Below are 25,943 nucleotides of genomic sequence, written 5' to 3'. Positions count from 1 at the left end.
ATCATCAGCCCACTACAATTCTCCCAGTCTACTGTCCCCACCTGTTCTCTTATAGTAACCTTTCCATGGCTGTGACTGCTATGCACTGACAGCTGTATGAAAGACACATTCTAAAAATGCCATTTTATAGTAGTAACGTAACATTAAAGCAGATGGAAACTGGTTTACAGACCTTTGCATTAGTCTCCCATAGTGGTCGCAACATTATTTGACAAAAAACAAAAACAAAAAACTTTGTTAGATTTAATGTTGTGAACGGTTTAGTAACTTCGAGGAAACAAAACTTTAAAAGAATATTTTATCTCAAATGCAAGTCAAGCCCAAAAGAAATTCAGAGTTAAGGTTATACTTAAAAAGAAGTCTGAAGCTATGGAAATGTATATTTAAGGCCCCTCAAAAGCACCAAGCCTCTGCCCTCACATTCCCCCATAATGCAAGCTAACCTTTTAATGTAAATACAGCTCTGATCAGTAGAGTCCCATGTATTCTGCAATTCCATTGCCGTGCAATTGTACTCTAGAATCTCAGTTTTCATTAAGTTTCTCTGGTTGCAGTGAAGCTCAAACACATGAGCTGAATGTAAACTGATTGAATGTTATCTTTCCAAGACTGTCGACAGCTAGAAAAGTACTCAATGGTCCAATCTACCCCATTTCATCTCAATCAGGGCTCCCTGGACTCAGACTTCATGGCCATAGAATTCATTATTTTGTTGCACCAGTTACCTGACATTTTGTTTCTGTCTTCCTGCCAGGACATGCCTGCATCAGATTCTTTGCTCTCCAGCTCCCCACTGCAAGGGTGATTTAATTAGATTACACTGCATACTCCCTGCACAATTCCATGAAGCAAAGCAGCAGGTGGTTGGGGAGTCAAGGGTGGGGGGAGGAGGGAAGAAAGAGGTAAAAGCAGAGATGGCAGAAGTGAGTTAGTGCTTTATAGCCAAATGGGGACCATGTTTGATAATTGTATATAGAAAGTTGGATGGGGATGGACAGGAGTATGCATGGTAAGAGGAGAACTTTTATAGAAGACTCACATAGGGAAGGGTGAAGAAGAGGGTCTGATGGTTAAGGAAGCAGCTGAGGCATACGTCATAGCAGGTGTAGGTAGCGACATCTAAAATCTTGCATACCTTTTTGATTCAACTGTCGACTTTCTAAATGATGCTCAATATGTGGATGATATAAGCCCCTAAAGATTTTGCATAGCCTTGGCCCAAACTTATTGAACAACTCCAAACCTACTAGAACCTTCCCAAGACAGTAAAAGGTATTCCGGAGGGGGAGGGGGGGCTCCCAAGAAGTACAATAAACCAAGTTTGGAATCTCTAGGTCAAACTATTTTAAAGTTATGATGTGGCAAATAGATAAAAGTGTGGTTTTTCAAACTGTCGTAACTGTCACTTTCAGTTTTTGGGACAGGAACAGTGTCTTTCTCCATCAGCTGTGAAGTACACAGCACATCTTTAGTACTAATAATCTGACTAATCACACTGTCTAGATTACTCCCAAAACTTTCCCCAGTTAAAAGTCTCTTCTGGTAGAAAAGCACAAAAAAAATTCAGGTGGTCTAGTTTATAGTGCAAAGCTAGTTAGAATCTTAACTACCTGGTGACTAACAGGTCTTCCAGTAATCTCACTTTTCAGCATTATGGCTGCCCCATGAAGAAAGTTCATAAATGCATATTGAGTTTTTTATTCCAATAATTCAAGATAAAAGGGCTCTTGCTTCTCAGACTTAGATTGCTGGGCTATGAAAAAAATAGGTACAGTTTTCTTTTAAACTTTGATGTTGGGAGATTAGAATTTTCCCTTGTACCATCTGAACTTATACCATAAGGTGCCCCCAATGCCCAGTCCCACAAGGATATACTTGCAATACAAAAACAAAATAGTAGCCATCACATACACAACACCTTTACATATTTTACATATGCAAAAGATAAGTAGTGGGTAAAATGGACTACCAAATACAGCAAGAGAAGCTGCAACCATGAATGCATTCAAAGGAGTTGGATAAATGTTAAACCCTCTGTGCGCTAGAAGATGGAACATTTGTTTTAAAATAGTTTTCAAAACACAGCTCCCTACCCACAAACTTTAAACATTTAGCCAGCAGGAGTAGATCTAGCCAAATCGCAATAGCCACCAGATTTAGAAATAGTAATTCAGTCCTGTAGAAGCAGATTTCAGGTAGGCTTTCTGAGCTGAATACTGCATACTGTTTGGTCCACAAACCTGTATTACATTTGGTTTTGGAGAATATGGGAAAGTGAGGAAAATGCATTTGCAGACTTTTCGGACAGGACCCCATTTTCTGCTATACACAGGGCTTAAGAGGGGGAAAAGGAACATAATGGTACAAACCATAGCTAGGTAATGAATGGATCTAGAGAAGCTGTGAGAAATCCACCATCTGAAGTTCATTTCAACTTTGAAAAGTGACTATAAGAATAGCATCTTCTTACTAAATAGATCAGATTCTTAGCTACTGTATTTAGTGACTAAAAATCAAAGTTGTCACTGTTTTTAATCCTGAAGAACTGAGACAATGAAGAGAGTGATGCACAAGCTGGAATACAATCCCATCTCAATCACATTGTTTACTAAATTCCAATCAGTTACACCTGTGCAAATCCACTGAGACAATGGGGCACCCTAGAACCTTTACTACAGGTGGCGGGGATATTGGAAGAACACAGCTTGCCTCACAAACAAATTTGCAGGACTGGCAGTTAGTGAGAAAAAATATCTGTTTTTACTTGTATGCTATTACATTTGTCCTGGAGTTAGTGAGAGATATCAGTCTTTTAGAGTCACATTTCAGAAAGGAAATCTTAGAGAAGATTTTTTTAGGTGGTTATCGTTGCTGACAAAAGGCCATTCTGTTACTCTGAATTTCCCTCACTTGTTATTTATCACGTCACCTTCTCTGTAGCTAGAAGAGCAGACAAAAAAGTCTCTCTCCAAAACTGGGCAGATGACAATATACCCTCATGGGCCTTTTTATTTTTCCCCTGTGTGAGCCACCAAGTAATAGGAACATAAAACTTTATTCGCTTGTACTCAGTGAAGAGGTGTCACTTCCCTATATATACACACACTGGTGTTGGGGGCAGGGTGAAGAAGTAGAGAACAACAGAGTTATGTGCAATACGGTCATTGCCGTAGCTGGATGCACTGTGTACAGGCAGCACTTACATGTTAACCAAACATGTAGCTCAGATGAAAAATATAAGGCTTTCAATCCAAGATCAGCACCATTAGTGCAAATAAACCAATTTCTGCTGGAAGCTGGGGGGAGGGGGGAGAGAGGAGAACCACAACAGCCAGTATTTGCATCAGCTCAAGGCTTCCTTTCCAGGGAAGGGGGGCAGGGGGAAGGGAGGGGGGAGGGACCACTTGTGCCTGAAACAAAAACCTGCCTTTTTAGAAAAAAGCTGGTTAAATAAACATTCCAAAAAAAGATGGAATGTTTAACATTTGGTTGGTCAGCTAAGCTTGCCTGAGTTGTTCATAAGTTAGCTTAGCCACACTTAGTAGCCACCGACACAGAGAGAATAGCATAGGACCTTGGAGGAAGTTTAAAAAACAAAAAGTGCACCAGGATAGCATTCAATACACATTCCTTTTGATAAGCAACAAACGTTGCACAGTGAAATGTATTACAGTCAATGTCTTTAGGAAATGAGAGTCATTTGTGGGGGACGGAAGGAAGGAAGGGAGAGAAAGTGTTGATAATTTCAAGCAGGGCTGTTTACAATATAATGCAATAAAGAAGACTGACCTTAAAAGGAAAAAAAAATTGAATGCTTGTAACCAATATGAAAACAAAATGCTTAATACACATGATCACATGCCAGCAGGTTTGTCAACATCTCTGTAACCACTAAACTGAGGCACTTCTAACAGTGCAAAAAGAATTTGTATTGGGATAAAACCTGGCAAAAAGAATCTAAGCTTGGGAAAACAGAGAAGGAGAGTTGAACAGATCAGTTAGGCTTTGAAAGAAGGTTGTTTTCAATAGACAAACAAGAAGTTCTCATTTATTATAGATCACCCCCATAGGGGCTGAAAATATTAATGGTATAGAAGAAAACACAAGATGACAGTCTTGGCTTTTGAGACCAGTGGACTTCTCTACTGTATTTACAAAGCCAAAACAAACCTGCTATACATCCAACCTGCTTTGAAAACGTAAGCACGGCCATAGGGAGTCAGACCAGTGGTTCATCTAGCCCAGTACTCTGTCTTCAGACAGTGGCCAGTTCCAGATGCTTCAGAGGGCATGACTAGAACAGGGCAATTATCAAGTGATCTATACTCTGTTGTCCAGTCCCAGCTTCTGGCAGCAGCCAAAGGCTTAGGGACACAGAGCATGGGGTTGTGTCCCTGACCATCTTGGCTAGCCGCCACTGATGGACCTAACTTCATTTTTTTGTTTTTTTAAAACCAGTTATACTTTTGGCCTTCACAACATGCCCTGGAAACAAGTTTCACAGGATGACTGAGTTGTGTGAAGAAGTACTTCCTTATGTTTGTTTTAAACCTGCTATTAATTTCATTGGGTGACCCCTGGTTCTTGTGTTATGTGAAGGGGTAAATAACTTTCTTATTTACTTTCTTGACATCATTCATGATTTCACAGATCTATCCTCTCCACCCTAGTTGTCTCTTTTCTAAGCTGAAAAGTCCCAGTGCTTTAAATTTCTGCTGTTCCTGTCCCTCAATATTTTTTTGTTGCCTTTCTTTGTAAATTTTTTCTAATTCTAATTTTTTTTTTGAGATGGGGCAACCAGACCTGTACGCAATATTCCAGGTGTGAGCGTACAATGGATTTACATAGTGGCATTATGATATTTTCCCTCCTATTATTGATCCTTTTTTTCATGGTGCCTAACAGTTTGCTTTTTTTGACTGCTGCTGCACATTGAGCAGATGTTTTCAGAGAATTATCCATAATAGCTACAAGATCTCTTTCTTGAGTGGTAACAGCTAATTTAGACCCCATAATTTTGTATATATATAATTGAGATGACTTTTCCATTGTGTATTACTTTGCATTTTTCAGCACTGAATTTAATCTATTTGGGTACCCAGTTACCCAGTTTTGTGAGATCCCTTTGTAACTTTTCACAGTCAGCTTTGAACTTAACTATCTTGAGTAGTTTTGTTGTGGCTGTAAACTTGACCATCTCACCCTTTACCCCTTTTTTCAGATCATTTATGAGTAGATGGAACAGCACTGGTCCAAGTACAGAGCTTTGGGGGACCCTGCTATTTACCTCCCTCCATTCTGAGCGCTGACCATTTATTCCTACCTTTTGTTACCTTTCTTGTAACCAGTTATTGATCCATGAGAGGACCTTCCCTCTTATCCCATGACTGCTTACTTGACTTAAGAGCCTCTGGTGAGGGACCTTGTCAAATGCTTTCTGAAAGTCCAAGAAAGCTATATCCACTGGATCACATTTGTCCATGTTTGTTGACAGCCTCAAAGGATTCTAGCACATTGGTGAGGCATAATTTCTCTTTATAAAAGCCATGTTGGCGTTCCCTCAATGTATGTTCATCAGTGTCTGATGATTCCATTTTTTACTATAGTTGCAATGAATTTGCCTGATACTCAAGTTAGGCTTAAATAGCCTGTAATTGCCAGGATCGCCTCTGGAGGAAGCCCCCCTCCCCCTCCTTTTCCTTTTCCTTTAAATAGGCATTACATTAGCTGTCCTCCAGTCATCTGGTACAGGGACTGATTTAAGCAATAGGTTACATACCGCAATTAGTAGTTCTGCAATTTCATATCTGAGTTCCTTCAGAAGTCTTGGGTGAATACCATCTGGTCCTGGTGAATTATTATTGTTTAATCAGTTTCTTAAAAAAAACCTCCTCTACTGACACCTCAACCTGGGATAGTTCCTCAGATTTGCCACCTAAAAAGAATGTCTCAGGTGTGGAAATCTCACTCACATCCTCTGCAGTGAACAGCAATGCAAAGAATTCATTTAGCTTCTCCGCAAGGGCCTTATCTTCCTTGAGTGCGCCTTATGTAGTTCGATCAGCCAGAGGCCCCACTGATTGTTTGGCAGGCTTCCTGCTTATGATGTACTTAGTTTTTGAGTCTTTTGCTAGTTGCTCTTCAAATTATTTTCTGGCCTGCCTAATTATACCTGTACACTTGACTTGGCAGAGTTTATGCTCCTTTCTATTTTCCTCAGTAGGATCTGACTTCCTATTTTTAATAGATGTCTTTTCGTCTCTAACTGCCTCTTACTCTGTTTAGCCATGGTAGCATTTTTTGGACCTTTTTTTTTTTAATTTAGGGGTATACATTTAGTTTGAACTTCTACTACGGTGTTTTAAAGCAATTTCTATGCAGCTTAGAGGCATTTCATTCTTGTGACTGTTCCTTTTAAATTTCTGTTTAACTAGCTTCCTCATTTTTGTGTAGTTCCGCTTTTTGAAGGCAAGCTATTGTGGTTGGTTACTTTGGTATTTCCCTGAAACATATAAAGGGAGGTGAAAACAGCCCATCAGCGTATACAGTACAAAAATTAATCTACACATACAAGATGGTCCTAAGAAGTCTAATATAATTTAATAGTATGTGCACAATGTTCTGAACGCCCTTTAGTATTTCTAATCATAGCAATACTTTGTACTGGTAATTCCTGTAGGACTACACTACCCAGAATCCTTCACAGGAAATTGGGAGTCTTTGTTGGGAGAGTGAAAAAACAAAGCTTGGGCAAAAATTAAGCTTCCAGGTCTGTCTTCCCTTATAAAATTAACCCCACATAAGTATAATACACTACATCCTTCCAGACTGGATAAAGCATGGAGAAATTTAGGGTAAACAGTACTGCAAATCCCAAACATTAAAAAAATAAAAATAAATAATAATAATAAAATCACATGTACTCCTCCCCCACACCAAAATATGTTTTAAAATCATGAGGTTAAATTTTATATTTATAAAATATGACAGGGGGGTGGAGGGGTTGGCTTTCCGGTTCTTGTAGGATTAATTTACGTCTCATTTTCAAGTTTTTCCACCCCAACCAGGAAGGCTAAAAACTTTCATTAAAACAAAACAAAAAACAAAACAAAAAAGTAAATTGAGATTCTCATGTGATAATTGACTTCAGGAGCTAGGACTTTAAAATAAATATCACAAGACTTGTGATAAATTTGTAAGAGTTGGCAAAACTGGGTAAATATCAGGAAGCGTTTCCCTGGGGTTAGATCTGCCCTATCTTCCAGCTCTATTATCTAAAATGGCCATTGAATGATGCCTTTGCCCTGCCAATGAATTCAGCCTTTCATCCTTCTTCAAACCCCTCCTTCAAACTCACCTCCACCATTATGACTACAGAACACAGCCAGATGACAACAGTTAGGCAGCTGAGTCAAGACTACTGCTGATTTTGCAAAATCATGCTTATTTTACTGTTAACTAATCCTCCTCCTATCCCCTCTCCATTTGCTTGTTTCATCCACCAGTCTTCTCATAAACCTGTCCCAGAGAGCTCAACCTCTGAATCATCTTCATGACATATCTGTATAGCACCTAGCAGAATGGAGCCCTGATCCCTCTTTAGGTCCCCTAAGAGCCACTGTACATCTAAATAATAAGTGAGATCTACCAGACTGTAAAATGGTTTTTCAACAGAAACAGAAGACCTTTTGTTTGATTTAAAAAGCCAAGTGGAGAATACAATTTAAAAAAGAATCCTGCTATGACCACAGGGAATGATCTGAATCACCTCATAGACCTCTTCCATCTCTAAATTATCTGATTTAGGATTTTATTATTTAAATTGATCAAAAGTAGCAGTTGTACAGTAAGGTGACGGTGTGTGAAGGGAATATACGTAAGCAGGATTCAAAGTAAAAACAAAAAACAGCAGATTCCACCAGATAGCCAGACTGATGAGACACCAGATATGCCATAGGAAGGCGACCTTCAGACAAAAACAAAGGCACAAATTATTGTTTCTGAAATGAAGCCGATTTAACATCAGTAAAAAGCAAGGTATACAGCTCCCAGGGAAGGCAATGTGTTACTCTGGAAAGGTAATTCATTATGAATTACAAACTGCTGCACTTGAAAAGTGATTCTGTTACTTTAGCAGTTGAGCCAGAGTCAGACTGCAAGGCTATCATGATGTTGGACACACACACACAGAGCTAAGTAAATGAAACAAAGTGCAGCCACACCCCTCTTTGGTATCAAAAGTAATCCCAACTTTCTTAAGTAAGAAGTGATGGAAAGAATAAATCAATCTGATTATGGGGGTAGCATTTTGCTGCTATATTAGTCCTTCCATTAGAGAATCTCAAAGCAGGGATTTACAACTAGCCAACCAGTTAAGCATCACATGCTTTCCTGTAAATGGGTAAACTGAGGTACAGAAAGACAGCGAGATTTGTCCAGCTGACACCATGATAGAGTTGAAAATAGAAGTCAGGTTTTCTGACTCCCAGTCTGTTATGTGAAGATACTTTTATTCTTGGGGGGGGGTGGGGGGGGGGCGGAAACAAGAAAACCCTCTCTCTAAATATCCTTTCAAGGTCCCATTTATTGACTGTTCCATAAAGGATTTCGTGATGCAGTTTTAATGAAAGCTGCTATATAAAAATGAAGCTGAGTAGTACTGAACCAAGGCAGGAAAATATGTATGTTGGAAAGGTCAGACCTTTCACAAAGGCCTTGTACCTATTCACTGCTAACACTATTCTGGAATCAAAGCAGCATTTAATATATAACTGCTGAAAGTGTTACAGGTACCCTTTCACAAAAGATACTCCTAGCACAGGTCACTACCGTTGTAGTACAGAGTGCAGCCCTTTTCTTATGAGAATGCGCTTTGCGTCCCTTCTCAAAACACACCATCCTTACTCAGCCCATCCCTCTGCTGCTTTCCTCAAGCACATGAGAAATGAATATGCACAAGAGAAACACATAATCAAAGCAGTAGATCACTCCACTCCTTTTACACCACCACCACCATGTGACACAGAGGCCCATTGGGTGCCAGCTGCAAAGGGTTTACTATTCTGTAACAGCAGTTTGTAACAGCAGTTCCTAACAGACCTGAAATTCACAACCCATAGCACACCACTTCCAGGGTATTTATCCATAAAGAAGATCATGTGAGGTTTAGACTAAAAGCTGTAAAATGTATGTATTGCGACTAGATACTGGAAATGTGTTCTTATAGCTTGCAACAAAGTGTTAATTCCAGGCAAAAGTGAAAAACTGGTTTCTTGCCAGACCAGATATGTTTACCCATCTATCTGCTGAAATGTAAATTGAGTGTTATCTCATTCACAATCACCTTTATGCAGATGAAGGATTGTGCAATTTATCAGGAAGAACAGAACAGCAAAGGAAAGAGCCTTATCTGGGGGTGCACTTCAAAGGATTACTGGACTAGCTGAGGGACAAGGAAAGCACCTATTATCCTACATCTATGAAGTAAACGAACACTGTTTACACTCATGAAAATGGGATCAAAACCCGCCTTGGCTGGAAATGCTGCAAAAAGCATTGGGGGAGATAAGCCTACTCTAGACAAAAGGTTAGCTTGTTACATTTAGTCTAGTCTCTAGAAATTGTGTATTTTCTTTTATATGTAACCCTTCTGCTTCCCTTATCCTTAACTTACTCTCTCTTGAATCTTGATATTTGATTAGAAACTTATTCTTGCTTTCACTATAGATATATCTCAGGACTGCGGTATTGTACCAGCTATTGATCCTGAGTTGAATCATACAAGCTGGTGTGTACTGTTCCCTTAGGGTACGGCTACACTACCCGCCAGATCAGCGGGTAGCGATTGATCTATCAGGGATCGATTTATCACATGTAGTGTAGACGCGATAAATTGATCCCCGACTGCTTCTGCCTCTCGCCGAGCTGGAGTTGAGCAGTCAACGGGAGAACAAAAGTTGATGGAGGAGCCGCGGCAATTGACCCCGCACTGTGAGGATGCGAGGCAAGTCGAACTAAGATACATCGACTTCAGCTACACTATTCTTTCTCATAGCTGAAGTTGCGTCTCTTAGGTCGATCCCCCACCCCCCACAGTGTAGACCAGGCCTTAGGGACAGCATATCTGGTATTACTAGGAGCATTCAGTGGATAAACCACTGAACACTACAGGGGAATGCTTCAAAAGGGCTCAGGGACCAGGGAGCACCTACTGTTAATCTGCAAGGCAAAGTACGGGCTGGCATAGCCCAGACAAGATTGTTTGGGTGGCTAACATGCTGGAGGAGTCAGGGAGCTGACACAGTTAAGCACACACACGTCTCCCCCCTGCTGGAGGCACAAGTAACAAGGTGACTCTCAGACTTGGGCACCTTGAGAACTGTCAAAGCACCGAACTAAAAACAAACAAGTTCATTAACTATTCACCTGAGTTTCAAGGACAAAGGAAAATAAATCCCTTATAAAAGGACAAGTTATTTTTGAGCCCTTTGAGACAAGGCTGAGACACAAAGGTGCCATTTCACAGCTATCACAAAGCAATAGCTTGTCTAAGGAAGAAATATATCTAGCAAGTGCACTACAGCCATCTTAGGACACACCCCTATGCCAATGAATAGCTCTATTCCCCCCTCCCCTTCCCTCTTGCTTGGCTCATGGCCTGTGTTTTTATGAGTGATTTAGTCTTTGTTCTGCAGGTGTTAAAAACCCTCATTACACACAGACATGGAGGTCATATTTTTACCTATAAACAGAGTTTTTTTATTCCACCTCATTTAACTATGCTTCCGATAGCCAGTCAAAAAGCATTTGCCTTCCTATTTGCAATTGAGAGATCACAGATTGTGTTCACTGCAGTTATTGATGCAAACAATCAGTAACTTCCTTTTAGAGCTCCTTCCCCCAAAAGGCTAGCAGCTCCCTCGCAAGGGGACCCAAAAACAACCCCTTGTGAATAAAGTCCATTCTCTTCTCTCAGACTGAAGAGTTTGTTTTTCCAGACTAGTTCAGCATTGTTATATATATGTATACCTGAATCCCCTAATTTATCTAAGTATTAGAAATATTCATTTTGATACACTTACCTCTGTCACATGGAAACTGAACAGGTCTTAATATCTGTAAAAAGCTTTAAGATCCTTAGCTAAAAGGATCCTTAGCTAAAAGGTTTTGTTACTAATGAGAAGCCATTCAACTCAAAAAAACCCATCAGACTCCTCCCAAGTTTCACTTTGGAGATGGGCCACTATCCCTATTCCATTCCCTTGCCACACTCTCCTCTCCACCCAAAAAAAAGTCGAAGAAGATTCAAATTAAAGAGCAGCCTTGCCTCTTAGACCTGGCACTCCTACATAGAAGAATATGAAGAACCTGCTCAGTGTAAGGTCCAACCACAATTTCTGAATGTGTGTTGGAAATTGTTTGGTCCTGTCTATATTTTAGATTAGTCTGTTTTCACTGCCTCCCTGCAACCATTGAGGACACCAGTTATCAATACCTGGTAAGATTTTTTAGTGTCCACAAGTTGTCTCCTAGCTCTCGGAGCCCATATTAACGTGAAGGAATGGAGGTGGGGGAAGTGACACAACTACAAACATATTGTGCCATTCTCCTTTTGGGCAACTAAAACAGTTTACCACAGTAAGACTTCAGCAGTATCAGCCAGTGCCTATTTCTTGTCAGCTCTGGACCCTCTGACCTGCAGCAGAGCTCAGGCTGCTACAGGTCTCAGGCTTGGGTTCAGAAGACTATGGTCTGGAGCAGGCCAGACCCTACTGGGAGTTTGAGAACACACACTTCAGTGGGAAGGAGGTGCAGCAGCACAGAGCTCAACACAGAAGCTTGTTGCTAATGGACACAGACTGCATAGTTAACTCAAGTGATTGGTACCCAGGTTAGCCTAGCCCAGGTGTGAGCAGCAACATGGTAAAGCCATCCTCAAGTAACTGTGCCCACACTGTTGCCATCCTCACTCATTAGGACTTCTGTGATCAAATTCCATGGTTCTCAGTGCTGCAGTAAGCAGAGATTAGCACTTCAGCGGTTTAGCCTGCAGTCAGACTGCAAAGTGGGCCAGTTACCAGCCCGAGCATAAGCAGCACTCTGGCTTTAGCCTATAACCCAAGACAGACCAACTAGCTCAGGTGTAAAGCACCACCATACTCTGATGAGAGGTTTTTCCATAGACAAAAGCCAGGTTAGAGGCAACATTAAGTAAGATTCTGAGTCCATTGCAAAGTTAAGACAAGCTTTAAAAAGGCAGGGAGTCCAAAGAGAGATGACAGTACCAACCTCAAAAAGCTTGATTTACCTACCAGGTTGTATCCAGCAGAGACTCTTTGGTTATGTCTACACTGCAGCTAGAGGTGCAATTCCCATTGTGGGTAGACAGACTGGTACTACCTCAGCTTGAGATAGCACACTAAAAATAGTAGCATGAACATTACAGCACAGGCTAGCCACTCAAGCTCAGACCATGAGTCTGGTGGGCTTGGACTCACTCAAGCAGCTAGCTAACCCAAGTTGTTACCAGTGTTGCAACATCCACACAGCTCTAGCTCACTAAAAATAGCAAAGTGAAGGAGACTCAGGCTGTCTACCCGGGCTGGGAATCATACTTTCCAGTTGCAGCATAGACATACCTAGTGATAAGCATCTTTAGAAATACCTTAGTAAGTGTGTATGGGTATCTACACCAGCAAATTAGAAAAAAGTGTTCATCTCAGGAATACAAATATTTGGCAACAAATACACCAGCAGTTTGCTGTGCAAATTTTACAGATTTAAGAAGTACCTCTGCTTTTAAACCACTGGAGCACTGCATTTTTCCAAAAACTACCACCAAAGATTAGATGTGCACGTAAAACTTTAGGAAAGAAATGTTCAGCCCTGCAGAAAACAGGATTCAAGGTAAAGTGGTGGATAAAGTCTAAATGAAGTCACAATATCTTCAATACCTGATCCATTTCCAAAACAGTAATTATGCTGAAGGCTCTAAAACCCTCAAAAATAGAACTACCACCACACACACACACACACACACACACACACACACCCTCATCCTACAAAATCTGGAATAGTACCAAAGATCTCCACAAATTCAATGGGCTTCCACTATCAGTTTACTGCATTACTTTTCACAGTGGTAAAAAGCTGTCTTCAGACACAACTGGAAATAAATGCACAGATCTCAATTTAGCATCTAGGCATGTAGGGCATTTGTACTGAATTATGCATTGCCAGGAGGAGCCCAGGAGTGGAACAATAGCCAGTAGTGCAGGTTAAGTGTGAGGTGTGTCAGTTGAGCTGCATGGCAGCACAGAACTAGAGTAAGAGGATGCTACAACTTAGGTCTGAGATGCATTTGTAGAACTGTGGGAGAGGACTGCAAGTCAGATTTGAGGTGCTTTGGTAGAGCTGTGGTGGCAGGAGTTCACACTGCATCTATTTGTCCTGTGCCCGTACTAGCTATCACCAGTAATTTCAACAAGTACAAAATTAGTCAAACTCGCATCAAAAGGCAAAAATGATGGGGAAGTGGAAATGAGTTGACAAAAATGCTGATGAGTAATAGTTGACAAAAATGCATTTATTTATTTTTTGCTGCACACAGCAGCACAACTTTCATTTAGGAAAAAGGCTGGTAGATGTCCCAACACACACACACAAATTATATATATATATATATATATATATATATATATATATCTATCTCGCATATAATTTTACTGTACTGAACTAATTAAACAGTTAGTGCTTTTATAGAGCCAAGCAAAGGGGTGTGGTTTCTTGGCCATTTGAAGGGACTTCTGCAATCCCAAAGCTTGTGAATTAGCATTTATTTGCTTGACCACATTGTCTGCTCTTGAGATTACTAATTTCTTTCTCCCTATTTGAATACCACAGCTCTTATCGCTTGACACTATGGAACATGAGGCTGGTGCCACAACATGGCCACAGAGAAGCACTAACAAACCCCCACAGTTCCTGTACCTCAGAATAGGTCCTTTTATGAACAGAGCTCCACTTAAAGCACAGTCATAAGATCAGACTATGTGCAGATCTTTTACTTCCACAACGAAGGGAGAGCACATTACAGTTGCTGTTTATTTAAGGTTGTCTCGATCCAGCACCAATGCTTAACTAACATTCAAACTCATAAGTGCCCTTTCACAATGGAGGTTTGTGTTACTCACAGCAGGGGGAGAAAAAAAGTACTAGAGAGCCACTGGGAAGTATTATATGAATAAATAGCACCCCATTAATTTTAACTAGGAGAAAAGTCGGTACAGTCCAGACTAGATTTTTTCCTTAAGAATCTAAATTATCCTTACATCTCACTTACATAAGGGATGGGATTCAAATCAAAGGTTCCATAGTAGGCTTATTTGCCAGGTGGGACGGGGGGGGGGGGGGGGGAATGTTGCATTGAATAGCAGAGTGCAGAGGCCTTACATTGGATCCAGCATCATGGAAGTTAACTCTTCAAGTTTCCATTAGCTCACACCCACACAGGTAGGCAGGACTGAGGCAATAAAGGAAAACCAGTCAGGAGTTAAGGGGCTTGGATTTTCATTGGTGCAGACCACCTGAAGTTCCCATCCATTTCACTTGGTGGTGCTGTTGCTCAGCACTTGGAGACGGCAGTTACATTATGTGTGTACCATTGTGAAAGCTTGCAGACAACCAACCAAAGCTTGCCTCAAATAGTGCTTTTCTGGCAAGCTTGTTAAAGATGCTGATTGGGCTACAATAAGAACCAGTCGATATTAACCCAATGTATCTCACACGCACAACTTCCAAACTCTTTGACTTCATTCACAGGAACACCTTGACATGTTAACACCCTGACTGTCAGTATGACACAGTGAGAGCTCTTCCCCAAACCATCTTAGTAGCTTAACTAAGCTACTGCAGAGAAGAAACAGTCTGACTTACTACTTTAGTGCCTTAGTATGTACAAATGATACCTTGCAAAGGTGCATATCTACAGCCGAATGCCATGTGTACCAGTTCACTGAAATCCAGTTGCTTGTAATAGCAAGGGGTTAAGTGGGTCAAGGAGACTACAATATTCTCCTTACTCCCACTAATACATTTAGGATGAGTCCATTCTGTGACTACAGAGGATTCTTTACAAGCTGTTCCACCTTGAGCTACAGAGCCACCTTTCAGTACTTTCTTTGGGGAGACAGGGTAAGAAATGCTCTCTTTTTGACTTTACTGGAGTCTTGAAGACACACTGAATTTTACCCCACTTTACATTTTCCATATGATAGCCCCCACCTTTCCAGGACATTCAGACAGGAAGGAACATCCTTAAAGTCCAAAGGATCTGCTCTTTAATTGGTGGGAAGGTTCACTACTGAACCAAGTGAGGCAATCCCTACCTTACAGAGCTGGAACTTGCTTCCTTAGCTTGGCATACGAGAGAGGCAGTAAGACCAGGCTTCAAACTCAAGATGCTAATATGGATATGATTCATTAGGCCAGCCCTCTTAGCTTTAGTTTTTGTAAGTTCTGTATGAATAGTACTGCATCTTAGGCTCAGCTAAATTTTAGACAATTTATGCAAATAGCTTTTTCTTATCAGAAGAGGCAATATACACTGGAGTACTGTTCTCTTAGCTGAGGAAAGAAGTTCTACAAGACAACTAAGAGCTGATTTGATTTTAGGAGTTGCTTGTTTTGTTTTTAAGAGGTGGTGAAAGCTACTGTCTTAACCTGAACACCCAGCTACTTGAAAGCAGACTGACTTATGTGACAATGGCTAGAAGTCATAGTACGGCCATCAGATGGTAACTTTTGGTTACTACAAATCTTAGTTGGATTTGAAGCAGCTCTCTTATAGGTGAGGAGTTCCGTATCTCACTACCAATCCTCTACGGAAACTATTCAGTTTCTCCCCCTTTCACTCAACCAAACAAGACACTTGTTCCTGGACAGCATTTAACACCTTCACCCTTCAAGAACGAGGCATAATGGTGCAAGCTCAGCATCCCCATCATGAACAGCAGTCACAAAGCACTAATGGGAGTTCATGGGAATGTTTTGTTTGCTGACCATTTCAAAAGTGGAAGATGGTCAAAAAACAAGAGACACCTAAATCCATTCTGATCAAGTGATTTCCAGATTAGTTGACATCGGTAAGAATAAACCTCATCTGACTTTGTTAAAGGGAGAGAACTGAGATGGAGAAAGAATATCCTTTAACAGGTTCCAAGTTTAAAAAAAAAATGGAAAACTTGAGAACTTAAAAATACTGTGTAATTAGACATGTCCAAAGGAGAAAATATGTAATCTGCCTTATTTATTTACTCCAGGCAGTTCTGTACAATACATTCTTCACTCTTGTAAGCAAAGATAATTTTCAAGACACGCACAAACATGTTTTTTGGGTTCACAATATGGATTCTAGACACCATCTAGTGGCACAAAAGTCTTATGACAGCTCAGTCTGAACAGTCATCCTCAAGGATTTGCAAAAGCAGTGTAGCATTTTCCCTATAGAACTCACTAAACTTGGTACTAAGGTATTATTAAAGAAAGGAGGAAAATAAGTAAGGCCTATATGATTTTGGAGATCTGTTTCTTTCGACAAAACAACCTTATGCCCCAGCTAGGCTTCATACAGCGCTGTTTGTGTTTGATCAGCACTTCACATGTTAGCACTCAGGAGCCAAAGCACCATACTCAAGATTCCCAAAATATCAATGCAACAGAAAAATGCACTTGCTGTGTTTCAAAGCCCGGGACAAGTTGTACTCACACAGCAAGAACAAAAATTGAAAACTAGTTTACAGTTTTTAATGGTTAAATTAGAAGAGGTGAGGAGTGCTGCTTCTTATAGTGTCATGGCTGCTAATCTTTAGTGGCTGATGAACAGAAGGTATAAAAGCCTCATTACTGATAGAAATTCTCCTTAGCGCAAATGGCAAAGACATTTGTATTTTGGAACAAAATACAGGTCTGTCGCATCTTAGGTGCATTTAACATGTGTGATTTCAGCTTTACACGGTCGGCAAAAACAAGAAAAAAAAATCACAATTTAAATACTATTCCTATAGTGTTGGCGATTCCGCCCACCATTACACTCAATGTAATTTTGACTATACGCGATTTTCGCTTTACGTGCTGACTGCGGAACGTAACCCCAGGGTAAAATGAGACAGACCTGTAACCTGGGATTACAAGCCAGTTAATTCATAGGGTATAAGGCTAGAAGGGACCACCGATCATCTAGTCTTTCCTCCTGCATAACACAGACCATAGAATTTTTCCAAAATAATTCCTGTTTGAACTAGAGCATATATTTTAAAATCACCAGATATAGGGAAGCCACCACCACAACGTTCTTCCAATGGTTAGTTATCTTCACTGTTAAAAAAAAATTATGCCTTATTTCCAGTCTGAAATTGCCTAGGTTCAACTTCCAGCCTTTGGACTTTGTGATACTTTTGTCTGCTAGACCGTCAAATTTTTGTTCCCCTGTAAGTACTTATAGACTGTGATCAAGTCAGCCCTCAATCTTCTCTGTAAACTAAACAGATGGAGCTCTTTGAGTATCACTATAAGGCAGATGTTTCAATCCTTTCATCATTCTCATGGCTCTTCTATGAACCTTCTCCAGTTTATCAACAGCTTTCTTGAATTGTTGACACCAAAACTGGATGCAGTATTCCAGTGGCAGTCACATTAGTGAAACACATAGGAGGTAATGTAACCACTCTATTCCTTCCCCTGAAACTTTTCCCCTGTTTCTACCTCCAAAGATGACATTAGCCCTTTTGGCCACAGCATCACACTGAGTTCATGTTCAGCTGATTGAAGAAATCTGGGGGGTGATGGTGGATAGAGTCACTGCTTCCCAGGATAGAGTCCCTCACTCTGTATGGCCTACATTCTTTATTCCTAGATGTATATGTTTACAGTCTATTTTGACCCCTTCTCACCATCTTGGGGAGTGGGGGCTGCTATATCACATAACATCCTCCAGTGTACAAGACTAGAACAGCTGAGTCATACTTCTGAAAGTACACAAAAGCCTTGTCTAGATCAGAGTTTAAAGAGGTGATGTTAAGGTGGTTAGCAAGTTGGCCAACACAGCTGAAGAGAGTCTAGTGTAGACAAGGCATCCGGCCTTTAACACATGCTTAACTCATTGAGCTGCTTTAACTTGACCAGTTTAACATGTGCTAAAGGCAGAGTACCTTGTCTACACACTACTCTTAAAATATGCAAGTCTTTGCCAACATATTCCAGTCCAGTCAAAGCCTCAGTGGACTAATCCTGCAGCCCTTAGTCAGTGAAGAAGAACAAAAAACAACTCACAGAAGTCAATTATGGGACTTTTTCCCTTGAGTAAGAGATGCAGAATCTTGCCCTAAATGAGGATTTCATGCATCTGAGATTCAACTTCTCCCTGCAAAGTTTATTATTTTGTTCAACAATAAACCTGTTAAATCCAGAACAATATAAATAGCAGCCAAAAGACAGAACATACTCAGATTGGTGTCTCTTTTTAAAGTGACAATTTTGGGTATCAGCAAGAACAAAGCTATACAAGTATGGATTAAATTAGTGCCCTCTGAAATAATAAGCAAAGTTGGTTATTCCTCCCTTCCGTGCCCCGAGCTCTCCATTCTGCAGTAAGTTACTGCTTACTAAGGCTAAGCAATGGGGCAGAACAGCCCATCCATCTATCTGGGAGAGCACATTTCACTCTATTCTGGCTCATCCAGGAATTTGGTAACTAAGGGCTTATCTACACGGAGCAATTTTCTGGCATAACTATACTGCTGTAACTCCCCATGTGGACACTTATTCTGGAATAGAGAGCTGTGTCATGACACAAGTTAAACTGGAAAAAGGCACTCATTCTGCAATAAGTGTCCATACTGAGAGAGTTATAGCAGTAGAGTTATGCCAGTAAATTTCCCTGCATAGACAAGCCCTGAGTTGCAACCATGGAAGCTTTATTACCACTGATAGGGGTGAGCCAGAAACAAAGAGCCCAGATTGTGTAGAAAAGCCCTAAATAACTACTAACAGTTTAATTGTAGAATTCTGTGTCCCAGTTTCACTGATACAATCAGGTTCCCAGTTCAGTTTTTCCTTTGTCAATACTATAATATATTTTATAGTATTGACAAAGGAAAAACTGAACTGGGAACCTGATTGTATCAGTGAAACTGGGACACAGAATTCTACAATTAAACTGTTAGTAGTTATTTAGGGCTTTTCTACACAAACAGTACACTGCAACCTGGAGTGTAAACATAGTACACAGCAAGCTAGTACAGGGTAAGTGTCCATGTGGATCCTGCTCATGTGCACGAAGAGTTCCCTACTGCACTTTGATCTATTCTGGAAAGCATACTACAGAATTTGTACTGTATGGCAGCAGGATCCACCCAGACACTTAGTGGGCATCAGACTGGTGCAGAGGTGATTTAGACCCTAGCTTGCCTCAAAAAAGAGTGTTTGCATAGAGAAGCCCTTAAACTAGAACTTCATATTAAAAGGATGAGCAAGGACAATAATGCTCATTAAGGGCTAAATAAGTCTCAGTAACTATCAGAAAAGTTACAGTTAGCTTAGCGTTGAAAGTATGGAAAAGATCAGGTAAGGCAATTTAGATACAGATTCTAACTACCCTTTTAGTTCACCCTCTCAACATTTAGATGGTTGACGTGTAACATTACAAGGCAGCCAGTGAGGGACTCTCACAGATCTTCCAAGTGAGAGAGTTCCACAGCCAAGGACCCAGAGCTGGGAAATCCTGACCAAAGCTAGGTACCAAAAAACAAAATCAAGCCATTCAACAATTCACAGTTTAAATAAATCGGAGTCCATCATTCTGTCATCAGTACAATGGATGTCTTAACAGGTTTAAATGAGTTTTCTATAAAAGCCAGTACTAATCTAACTCCATTAGATGAAGATTGGTCTGCCCTACCAGTGGATAAGTAATAAATGCAAGTGCGATGTTGTCTGAGTAAAACTGTAAATCTGGGGCTATGGGCAGTATAAATCACTGTAAATTCATTGTCTTGGAATTCTCTCTTTTCATTTATCTGCAGGTGCCAATTTTCTTTAGTCTCACTGTAATTACATTTGTATATTTCCAATTACAAAACAAGAAAAAACAAAAAGGGAAAATTTGTACATTTACTTGAACAGCCCAAAAGAATTCTCAGATTATGCTGATCAAGAGAGAATTAAATTTAGTTCTAAAGTTAAATTTGTAAAAGGGGAGAAAGAAGAACATTCCTTCCCAAAAAAGCAGCTCCAACAGAAAAAGCCTAAGTGCACATACCACACTCAGATGTTGCACATTAGGGATGTCCTTCATTTTAAAAGGAAGTACATCTCCCCCTCATACTGTGATCTTACTCTCTCATTTTTAAATTGTACATTTTTGCCAGAAAGCAGAATAATGAAGTTGAATTAGACAACAGAAGTCTCACTAGCTATAGGACTTTTTGAATTTCTGAAATCCTTGGATAACTGGGAGTTGCTGCTGAGTCAGCTCACCCAAGGCACACAGACTTTGAAGACTGATGGCTTTTCCTCCAGTTACTCAAAAACAGCTAGCTTCCACTAAGGTTGCGCACTCTACCAGTATTTCAGTGCATCAGTACTGGGTGTAAAGTTAAGATGCAGTGATAATAGCCTGGTGAGCCTTTCAGCTTTCCAAAACTCCTGGGGAGATGAAGCTCCATTATGAATAAAAGGGTTTTTTGTATAAATCAAGGTTCTACTATATACACTAAAAAAAATTAATCCTCCATTATTGCAAAACTTTGAGCCCTAAAATTTTGTATTGTGCCTCTCATTCAGATCCTCTCTCACCACCCCACATTTGGACCACAGCTAGTTGAATGGCATGCCAGCACCTATGAAAAAGAAGATTAGACAACATAATACTCTATATGAATAAAGACAACCAGCTCGTACCTCTGTGGTTTGCGAATATCCCAAAGTCCCACACCCTCTTTAGAGTTGGCAGTAGCCAGTAATCTGGGTTCTACTGGATTAAACATCACACTATGAAAGGCTGACGGGTAGTTTGCCAAGCAGAAGGGCTCTGTTGAAGAAAAAAAAAAATGAAGATTTCAGACATAAGAACAAACAATGCATGCAACTGTTCTGATGCAATGATTTTGCAACTCACTATACTGTTTCCATATAGTGATCTGAAAATACAGACACATTTCCCCGCAGATTCTTAAGTTAAACATGTTCCAAACAACATAACTGATGTTTTGAAATCCACCCACATATATCATCTTTCCCCAGTGTGGAAAAACCCATATATGGGAGTTTATTGTCCACACAAAAGCTTAACAGAAGAGTTTAAGGCCATTACATTATACAGATCCAAAATTTCAATCTCATTAAGATAGAAGGCAAAAGCTGATCAGAGGAATGAATTCCTAAGTCAGTGGGTTCTTAAATCAGAGGTTCTCAAAGTTTCATAGTGCAAACCACATATTTACTAAAGGAATAAATTTCATGGAGCCCTCCCCATTCATACAAGGCAGCTGCAGTACTTGCTTACATGGAAAAGTAACATTACTTAATGAAATTTGGCAGCTAGAAACAAGGGGGAAGAGTCAGAACCATGTGAGAAGCCATCTCTTCACAAATCACTAGCTCACAAATCACTGCAGATCACAAATGCTCTAAAGATCAGTATCAGAGAACCATTGGCTGTTAATTCTAACTGTTATTCAATAGTTTTGTGATTCACAGAGATGTGCTGATGTAGGGATATTAAAGAAGGTTTATATTAAACATGGATTATATGAGAAATGATTTATTGATTTATTGTTAATTAATACTTTATAACTTAAGATTTATGTTAAAAGTAAATTTGTAATTCCCAGCATTTAGCCTCTAACCTGCAAGCCACCAGCTGTGTCTGTGTAAAGCCTGCTCAAAGAGATACTTGGTATAAAACTTGCTAAACATTAATTAACTCTAAGTAAGCCAAAACAGTAGCTGTTATAGTGTATAGAGACCCCCACCCTCTGTAAGTTTTCATCTCACTTTATCTTTGCTTGTTAAAAGACAGGGAGTCTCACATAAATTGGTAACACCCCAAAAAGTAAAGAGACAGTAAAATAGATGTGATTAAGATAGAGAATGTATGTGAATGAATGGTTAGGGAGTCACCAGCCTGAAGAATTCAGTGTCGGCTGAAGAAGGAAGGAAAAACAAAGCATCTGACAACATGGAGCCAGCCACCTGATGATTGATTTAGCAACAGCAAAATGAAGAAACTCTCATGAACTGACATAGGAATAAATTCCTATAAAACTGGACTCTAAAGACTGAGGACTTTGAGTCTATGGTTCTGCTGCCAGCCTCCAGGAGCATTAGATGCATCTGACACAGACTCGGCTCCATCCTCATGGCCAAGATACCTGGCCAGTAACTTGGCATGAGCAACATCTAGGCTGGTAACTATAACATCTATACAGAACCTGAATGAATGATTGTGTGAATGAGAGAGAGAGAGAGAGAGTGTAAAGAATAAGTAGTAATAGAAACAAGTAGAAAAACATTGTTTTTTGTTTTGTTATGGTATTTACAATAAATGTGGCATCTTTGCCTTATCCCTCTTAATAAGATTCTGCTGGTTTTTATTATATTGGTATTACACTGAAGTTCAGAAGAAACATACCTGGTACACGTAACATCACATGTAGGTAAGTTACTTGGTTAAGCATGTTTAAGATTCCAATAGCATAATCTGCATCAGCTTTTTATTCAGTGGACATGAAAAAATTAGTGTAAGTTACATCAATTTTATGTTCTGTGGTGACCGCAATCAGCCCTGGCTGAATATGGGCACAACTCCTATTAAAAATTGTTGGCTAAAGTTCAGACTACCCAGCAGAAGTAGTGTATTACCATGGAGTCATAGTGACAAGAGTACTCTAATTACTTACATTTATTTTTGTAATCACTAAAACTATCTTCAAGTCTTATATACAGAACAATAAAATAAAACCAAATAAAAATACATAAAAACTTTTTAAAGAGAAAGACATGCAACTAACATGACATGTGCCTGCCATCATCTCCATTCTTCTACTTGTATATTACATGTTTTTCTGCCACATTTTTTTGACTCAGCTCTTCAGAGCAAGGACTTTTTCCTTAAATGTCTGTATAGTACCTACTACAAATGTGGCACCTATCCAGTTTGGGACCTCTGAGCAGTGAAGCATTTAAAAGAAACATGATGATCTGCTATCCAGTTTGAAGAGGGGCTACTCTACGATTAGAAGTCACCGGAAATGGAAGAGTAAGTTGTTTTAAACTGACTGACTTTTGGGTCCCACATTTGCAAGCATCCAACATTTTGGAGATCTATAAATATCAGGGCTATTTTCAAGGAAGAGGGGTGGTTTGTTTTTCTTTTAAAAAAGAAGTTTCATGATCTAGTCATTAGAGAGATTGCCTGGACATCATTAACTGATCACTAGGTTTGAGAAGTTATCCCTGTGATTTCCTCCCAAATGATCCCATTATTCATAGTCTACCACAGGGGTTGGCAATCTTTCAGAAGTGGTGTGCCCGAGTCGTCATTTATTTACTCTAATTTAAGGTTTTGCGTGCCAATAATACATTTTAACGTTTTTAGAAGGTCTCTTTCCCTAAGTCTATAATATATAACTAAACTATCGTATGTAAAGTAAATAAGGTTTTTACAATGTTTAAGAAGATTCATTTAAAAATTAAATTAAAATGCAAAGCCCCCTGGACCGGTGGCCAGGACCCGGGCAGCGTGAGTGCCACTGAAAATCAGCTCATGTGCCGTCTTTGGCACGCGTGCCATAGGTTGCCAACCCGTGGTCTACCCTATAGCTACCCATGACTGGCTTTTGGTGCTCGTGAAATTGACTTTTTGGGGGGAATACTTTTAACCAATTTGCAACCCAAGAGGGCTCAATGGTTGCCATTGATGGCACATATCAAATGCCTACAGCTGAGCCAAGTACCTCCACTGAATAGCTAGTGTGACCTCTAACTATATGAAGGGGAAAAGGCGAATAGAAGGCAAATTCATTGAGCACAGGTCAGATAAAGGGACCCTGTGTTTTAATAGAGTCTCCCTTTGTAGCTTTGGTCAGTCTCAGCCTCCAACTGATCTCAGTTTTACAGACAGGGAAACATTTCTATTTTATAGTGCTGTTCTGGTGATTAAAGTTTATGAAAAGCTATTACAAGTGATAAAATTTATTGGAAGGCACACACAACCCTCCAGCGACTGCAGGAGTAACAGCTCCTAAAGCTGAGGTCTAGAGAGCTGTCCCTTAAAACACACTTACCGGGTGACAGCTAGGCACAGGCCCCAACCCACGCAGCAGGCCTAAATTTCTCCCTCCCATTTTTACAGCAGATCAGTTAAATCTGGAGTACCCAAAACTGTCCTATGTGTAGTACTGTGATCAGGAGGGGCAAACATTTGTTTGGCAAGCCCACCCAAAAGCACTAAGGCTGGCTCTAGTCACCAGGCAGTTGCAAAAGCAGACCAACGGGTAGAGCTGATCCTTTCAGTTTATATCATCAAATCAGGTCCCTGCTGGGACATAAATGCTGTATCATTAAAACAGCAGCCCTTGCTGAGAAACACAGACCCCATTCAGCGAATGGAGATACTGGAACAGTGACAGATTGCCAAATGAAGGGTTTTTTTATTTAGTAAATATTCACTTGGCAGAGTTACTGTAACTAAATTGCTGGAGTTTCACCTGCATTAAAGACACACCTACCTTTCAAAGTACAGCACGGTACTTTTCTCCTAATTTACGAAAGTCTGACAACTTGTTTAATTAAAAACAGATTATACCATCCAAATTAGTCAATTTAATTAAGGGATTTAATTTGGTTATTGTTCTCTTCTGCTTTATTTCACACTTGCAGCTCTCACACATAGCAATATGAAAAGGTTTGTTTCTTACAAGAGACGTTCAATACCATCCCTCCCAAAGCTTGAGAAAACAAGTTTTTAAAAGGGAAAGGCTATGCAAGAGATTGAGGGCTTGGGGGAAATGAATTCCACTCTATGGCTGTTAGTTAAAATAGAATATATAATAGCAGCTTATATATGAGATTTGATATTTTAAAAGGAGTTTGCCAGACATTAAGGATTTTGACCCTGCATACATTTACTAGTAGGCATAGTGCTCACTACCACAAATAGTCCCATTGAAATCAGTGAGATTACTTACCGGTACTTACAGTGGTGAGCACTACATCTTGTAGCAAAATGATTACAAGCTTGGGAGTTAAATGTTGAACTGGAGCCGCCATACATATTTGTTTCTATTTAATCACTAGAAAACATGCAGACTTCATACTGAAACCCAATAACCCCTAGACAAAAGGCCATCCTTATCAACCAACCTCTTAAGAAGCTGCCCCAGAACCGTCTCAAATGTATCGAGTGCAATCCTGCTCCACGTTAAGGCCATCTCTTAAATGAGTGTCAGTAACAAGAAGAGCTGAAGCAGTGACAAATATGGTTTAATTGCAAGTATAGGTAAATATAAATGATTTCAGAAGCCTTAGTTAAACCTGAGTGTAGCCATATGATGCTAAATACAGTTTCATCTTTTGCACACTTGCCGATAAACAGTGCTCAGCTCTACTGGTTGCTCACTCCCGTTGTCAGCAACAGGTAGTTTTCCCAGTACAAACAAGGCTTTACAGTCAGTCTTGTCAGAAAGAGACATTAAAGAAGGGTAGGTTTTGTTTGGTTGTTTTTTTTAAGAAAAAACTATTCAGAGACCTACCTGTTTAGTTAGGTGTTCACTCAATATGGTGTATTTTAATAAACCTAATTGTGTACTTACCCAACAGTGGGACTATTAGCGATACACTCTCAAGTAGTTTAGTTCAAAAATTGAGGATTTAAAAAAAAAAAAAAA

General features: G+C 39.9%; 1 protein-coding gene across 2 annotated transcripts in view; it reads right to left on the bottom strand.

Moving 5' to 3' along the window:
- The window catches only part of DCAF5 (DDB1 and CUL4 associated factor 5), a 94,539-nt gene that overhangs the window by 46,773 nt on the left and 21,823 nt on the right, over window positions 1-25,943 (bottom strand). For both annotated transcript variants that reach the window (XM_039535245.1, XM_039535246.1), the window contains exon 5: window positions 20,956-21,085. In XM_039535245.1, coding sequence (XP_039391179.1) covers window positions 20,956-21,085 — 130 coding nt within the window. The remainder of the gene's footprint in view (window positions 1-20,955; window positions 21,086-25,943) is intronic.

Source organism: Mauremys reevesii, linkage group 4 (assembly GCF_016161935.1).
Source record: "Mauremys reevesii isolate NIE-2019 linkage group 4, ASM1616193v1, whole genome shotgun sequence".
NCBI lineage: Eukaryota > Metazoa > Chordata > Testudines > Geoemydidae > Mauremys > Mauremys reevesii.
The sequence above is the reverse complement of the archived record's forward strand: the minus strand, read 5'-3'. Positions and strand labels throughout refer to the sequence as shown.